The following is a 6,000-nucleotide window of genomic DNA, read 5'->3' as shown; positions in this document are numbered from 1 at the left end:
TGGAAAGGACAACCACCACCCCTGTCATAAAAACAACCACTAGTAAACTCCAGCTTCTTCACTCACCAATACCATGAGCCCCTGACTTGCACGTGTAATGCAGAAGAGTCATGTCAGTCAAGCCATCTCTGTCATTCACATTGCAACCTCTCTTAATGATCTGCAGAAAAGACAATAAGACAGTATTGGACTCTGAAACAAACAGATGATAAATATGCCTTAATATCAGGTATGTAAGAGTATTGCTATTGCACTGAAGCCCAGCAATTATCTTTAGGCCATGACCTGAGCAATTTGGTTACACTTGCACAGGAATAAAAAAAACAGCAAGTGCCTTAAATTCATCAGTGGCGTGAACTAATTATAATTTTACAGCTCTCTCTTCCTACTAGTACAAACTCTTCTACTGCCAGATCTGTGTAAATTGAAAAAGGTACTAAAATTTTTTATCAAGCTTAATTTGTTACTCAGGTCCTTGACATTTAGCAAAAATATTACTGTAGGTGAAATGTACTGACAATATTATATTTCCAGGTACACCATAAAAAGAGAGAAGATCTGGCTTTTCATGTTTGGCAAAATTACAAAGTTACTAGGAAAACAGGAATGGAAGGATTCCCTAACTCATTCTAAAGTGGAAAACATACTAGCTCATGGGCTATATGCTGCCTCAGTGCATTTTGTAGAGCTGTCTGGCTCTTGCCATAAAGCCAAGAGTGCAATTGTAAAGAGAGTTATGCCCTTCTAAACCCACTGAAGTCAGTAACTTTAGAAGGGTGTAGCTTTCCTTAGGATTGCACTGCAAGATTTTAACAAAAGCCACGTTTCTAGTCTACAAAGCGGCTGAGATAGGGTTGCCAAATCTTCTTCCCCCCGCGGCGGGGGAGCGTCGCCGCAATCCGGGAGTCGGACAGCACGTCGCCGGAAGTGACGGGCGACGTGCTGACGTTGGGGGCGTGGCTGAGCTCGTCGGCTGAGCTCGTCGGCAACGTGGCTGCGTCCCCTCCGGTGCTGCAGCTTGGGGGGCGGGGTTCCCCCCGGGCCGGAATTCCCCTGCGCCGGAAATCGGGCCGCGGAAGCGGGGGGTTCCCCGCCCCCCGGCCCGATTTGGCAACCCTAGGCTGAGACAGTAACACCCATACCCAAAAATAGTTAGTAGCTGTTTATGCCAAGTCAGAACAGAAAATGTACTGAAGAACTTAAATTCCTCACCTCATTACCAATGATATGAATGTTCTGTTGAACTTGAGGGACCCACTGTCTTAAGATAGCAAATAGTTCAGACACTGATGTTTTGGGGTTGAAAAGAATTTGCTGGCATGCTGCATCGTTGGGATCAAAAAACGAGAACTCTGTGGAGGCAAAAAGGGAAGATTTTATTTCTGAAAGAGGGTTCAATGGAAACAAGCTATTCCCAACACATTTGTGAATATGCCTGTACATACCATACCAGGAGTCCCCAACTTTTGAGCCTGTGAGAACTTTTGGAATTCTGACATGGCATGGTGGGCACAGCCACAAAATGGCTGCTACAAAATAGCTGCTGCAGGACAAAATGGCTGTTCCAGCTTACTTCTTGTGCTGTGGTGGCAGCTGCTGCCAAAGCAACATTAAAAAAAAAATTGGCATAGCCTATAAGATGCCATGGGCAAACACCCCACATGGCCCCACCCACTTTCTAAAAACACTTGGGCACCAAAATTGTGTCTGTGGGAACCATGGCAACCACGAGCACCAGGTTGGGGACCCCTGCACTATACAAAAGTATCTGTGACAAGGACGGAATTCAAGATCCAACTACAGGCTAAGTAGCATTCTATACAACTTTGCTTGATGCTGTGGTCAGGAGCAGCACATGTGCTTAACCTTCTCAATGCCAGCTGCTGCTTCTCTCAAAATAATTCCCCAAGCTGCTTCCCTACCCTACCCCAAATTAAAGATATATATATTTACCTGCAAGGGAAAAAAGCAGTTGGAGGAGGTGGCAATTTTTTATTTATTTTTTAGCCCCCCGAAGGAGATTTTTTTATTGCTTTTCTAATAACTACAAATAGAAAATTAGGAAAGGGAAACTACAGTCTATGGGAGAAAGTACAGAAAACCCTTTAAAAACCCAAGAGATGGTGATCATACATACATTTACAAAATTACCTTTAAGCTTATACACAAGTTCTTTCGTTGAAAATGATCATCTATCTATTTAAATATTTAGATATTCATCAACAATTCTAGTTTCATAAAAAGACTGTAAAAACATATACAATATACTTATTTTAGATACTTCAGAGTACATTAACAATCTATTCCCCCCCCTTTCTGTGTCTCAACTGATAGCTTTGTTTGGGGGTGGCAGCCCCCAATTTAGAGTCAAAGTCTTCTTCCTCAGAAGATCCAGCCTCTCCTTCTTCTTCACTCTCCTTTTGTGTCTTCGGTCGCACCTTCTCCTGCTGGACTGCTGTGTTGACGCAAAAACTCACAAGTCTTTTCAACAGAGTCAATCCTTTCTTTTCCATTTGCATATCTAAAGATTAATCCCTCGTGTGTTAACCATCTGTAGGAGACATTGTGATTTTGTAGAAATAAAACCAAGTCTCTATGGCCCTGTTCACACGAGGGGTTTTGGGCCGGGAGAGGGACGGATCAGGGCCGCAGCAAACGGGCACGATCCCACAGCAACATCTGGGAATCGTGCTGCGCCCGTCCCCCATCCGTCCCTTCCGCCGAAAAAGCGCACCAACAAACAACCACCTAACCGGGTGGTTCAATCGAAACCGCGGCAAGTGTGGCCGTGGGATCGCCGGCGCATCCCCGGCCCCCGGCCGAACTGCGCATGCTCGAGCATGCGCGGTTTGGCAGCCTCCCCCTCCCACTCGTCTCTTCCTCCCTGGCATCTGATCGTGCTGGGGAGCTACGGCGCACGGCTCACGGAATCCATGGGATCCCGCCTGCAGCGTCTCTATTTTGGTGTGGCTCTAATTAGCCGCACTTTCACCGGTGTTTTCCCTGCCGTGTGGCAGGGGCCTATATTTCCTTTTTTTTCTTCTTATCTCAAATGGAATGTCTTTCAAAACTCTTATGTCTTTGTCTTTTACCTTCAAGGTTGCTCCATTAGATGCTTTCAATAGTTGATCTCTCACTTTTCTTCGGGAGAATCTTAATCTTTCTGATTATTCTTTCTGATAAATTCTGTATACGATCTATGGACCGTATCAATTTTGCTTTGAAGTTGATCCGATGTCATCTCTGCCAAGGGAGCTAATACATCACCAACAATCTGTCTCAGATTCTCTCCTTTCTCTTCTTGGACACCTTGAAGTCTCAAGACATAGCTTGCCCTTTCCATTTGCAGCTGTAATAGTCGAGACTCTTCGATTTGGCATTTCCCCCCTCAATGTCTGTAGTTTTTGATTTATCTTTTTTGATTTGGTATCAATCTGTTTAAGTTCTTGCTCCGTTTTTTTTATTTTCTATGTATTCGCAGCCATTTGTGCTTGTTGTGTATCGAGCTTATTGTCAATTGCCATAATTTTCTCCAGTAGACGGCGAAGTGCTTCTGACAACAACCTTTAAAGTTCTGCAGTTGAGTCCTGTCTTAGACACACAACTCGCAGGGCTGGAACTTCCCGGAAGAAGCTTTGCTTTCGCTTGTTTGTCTCGCTGGTTCTTCAGAGGCGGCACCATGTTTGAGAGTTGTTTACTTTTATTAAAAGTTTGTCAAAGTCTCTGGAAGTTCTTATATCACGCGGTAAGCTCTTACAGTCTCTTTATTTTTGTCCATTTGCTTTTTATAGTGCCCCCCTTTTATGGCTTAAAATCACTTGTAAACAGTTCTTAGCGGGGGAGAGTCCTGTCCTCCCCCTCGTTTTCTTTCGGGAGGGCCGTGCGGTTTTTCATTGTTCTCACTTGTACTTAAAACTCACATTTTCAATGATTGTTCGCTTGTGTCTAAAATTGCTTGATCTCCAAACGCTTGCTCCGGTGTGCTGATCTTGTTCCCATATGGGACGCTCCACAGCTGGACTGTCGGGGCTTGGAGTAGCCCCCCCTCGCCGGCTTGTCTCACCGGAGGGGAGCTCTCTAGCACCCCATGGCTTGGAGCCCAACACGCAAGCTCCTGGGGTGGCATGGACGATTGCGCCCCCTCCCAGCAGTGGGCGCTGGCAGGCTTCTCCCGGAAGTCCAGGAGAAAGCAACTGCCATGGCGATCACCGAAACCGGAGGTCCGAGGAGGTGGCAATTTTGACAGGAAAAAAACATCCACCAGGGAAGCAACTAGCACCCATCCCTATAGCTCCCTCCCTTTTCTTCACTCCTAATTGCAACCTCAAGTTGCTGCTCTTCACTAAGTTAGGAGAACAGTATACTGGATTCTACATTATATTGTGTAATGTGGCCTTCAGAGCTCTATCTATGAAACTCCTAGATGTTCTGTTGAAGAGGAACACAACAACTCTGGAAAGCTGAGCTACAGCAGTGGGAGAGAGGGGAGACTCTCTCTCTCTCACTCACTCACTCTCTCTCACACACACAAGTACAGTTATATAACCCAGAGTTATTATCATCAGAAATCCTCAGAGCATTGAGTCAGCAAAATCAGACTGACTTGCAAACATTTTCAGCACTTTTTAAGTTATTCACAATATAGAAACTTGCCAGGGAATCAACAGTAGCAGGCCCCCACATCTTTGTTCATGGACATATGCAGCTAGAGGGATTTAAAGAGGTAGTTTAAATAAAACTATTGATGTATGCAAGCTGTTGGAGTGGACAAACAGATCAATTCATTGGGCACTAAAAGAGCTGTATAATTGAACTAGGTTTATTTATGGCACAATTAAACATTTTTACTATCTCCACGGTTAGGTCAGTCATCAGAAGTGCTATTAAAGTTTGAAAACCAAGCATCCTCACCCCTGTTTACTGAGGGATGACGTTCCTAATTAAATAATTAGCTTTGACAACTGCCTTCTTCCCAGCACAAACACTTAAGATACTTGAGGATGAAAGAATGAAGAACTTTGCAGGAGATCCCAGCTTACGATAAGGCAGTTTCTCAAAATGGGGCAGCCTAGCCTGAGCTTGTCAGAGCGTGGAAGCTAAGCAGGGTTGGCTATAGTTAATACTTGGATGAGACACCACTGAAGATCTGAATTGCTATGAAGAGGAAGACAATGGCAAAAAGACCTCTGCTCATCTCACCTTGAAAACCCCATTGGGGTCGCCATGAGTCAGTTGAACTTGACAGCACCTCCCTATTGTTAGTTTCCATGGCTTAAAGAGAAGGGATGGTAGATAAAATGAGGCATAAAGGCTGACAAAGCAGTCTGTAGGGAAACTGTAGCTACAAATTCCTACTAAACAAATCTGACTGTAAGCATGACAGTAGGAAAACAAACAGCACAGCTGATAAGGACACCCCAGTAGAGGTACTTTCAACATGGAGGTACCTACACAAGAAGCACCTGTTACTGTTTGACATGGCATGCAGACTAGATTTTCATGGCACAGAATAATGTCTTTGTCAACAAATGAAACAAAGTTCAGATGTTGCAGATAAGATGCACACTTGCAGAAACATATAACTGAAATAAATATTGAAACAGGCAACACAAGGAGTTAAATGCTGTTAATCAGCATCTGTAATTTTAAAATGCTCACAATTAAGAAGCAACCCTTAAAAGGGCTGTGACGGAATTAAAGATTTGAGAACAGCAGCAGGTAAACAAAGGAGCTGCAGAGTCATGTGACTGAGAGTAGTGGGGGCCAGTTGGTTCGGAACTCTCAGTGAGTGATAACTGTGAACAGCTGACAGTTGAGAGCTGACAGCTGGGCAGAGAGAGTTGGAAGAAAGTTAGGATTCAGCTAACTGGAGAGCTCTGAAGAGGACATAAGCCTCTGGGCTCAGTGGAATCAGCCGGATAGCAGTTTGTGTGGAAAACTGTGGCTGAATAGCACTCTGCACTGGTACCCTCTAATGTAAAGAGGAGAGTGAACAGAGAG

At 44.5% G+C, this 6,000-nt stretch overlaps 1 protein-coding gene across 10 annotated transcripts in view; it reads right to left on the bottom strand.

Annotated features, from left to right (window-relative positions):
- CLIP4 (CAP-Gly domain containing linker protein family member 4) overlaps positions 1-6,000 on the bottom strand; it is a 74,936-nt gene that overhangs the window by 45,764 nt on the left and 23,172 nt on the right. For all 10 annotated transcript variants that reach the window (XM_015414882.1, XM_015414887.1, XM_015414880.1 and 7 more), the window contains exons 3-4: positions 1,213-1,352; positions 67-160 (exon numbers count right to left, since the gene is read on the bottom strand). In XM_015414882.1, coding sequence (XP_015270368.1) covers positions 67-160; positions 1,213-1,352 — 234 coding nt within the window. The remainder of the gene's footprint in view (positions 1-66; positions 161-1,212; positions 1,353-6,000) is intronic.

Source organism: Gekko japonicus, unplaced genomic scaffold (genome assembly GCF_001447785.1).
Source record: "Gekko japonicus isolate JY-2015 unplaced genomic scaffold, Gekko_japonicus_V1.1 scaffold2476, whole genome shotgun sequence".
In the NCBI taxonomy this organism is placed as follows: domain Eukaryota; kingdom Metazoa; phylum Chordata; class Lepidosauria; order Squamata; family Gekkonidae; genus Gekko; species Gekko japonicus.
The sequence above is the reverse complement of the archived record's forward strand: the minus strand, read 5'-3'. Positions and strand labels throughout refer to the sequence as shown.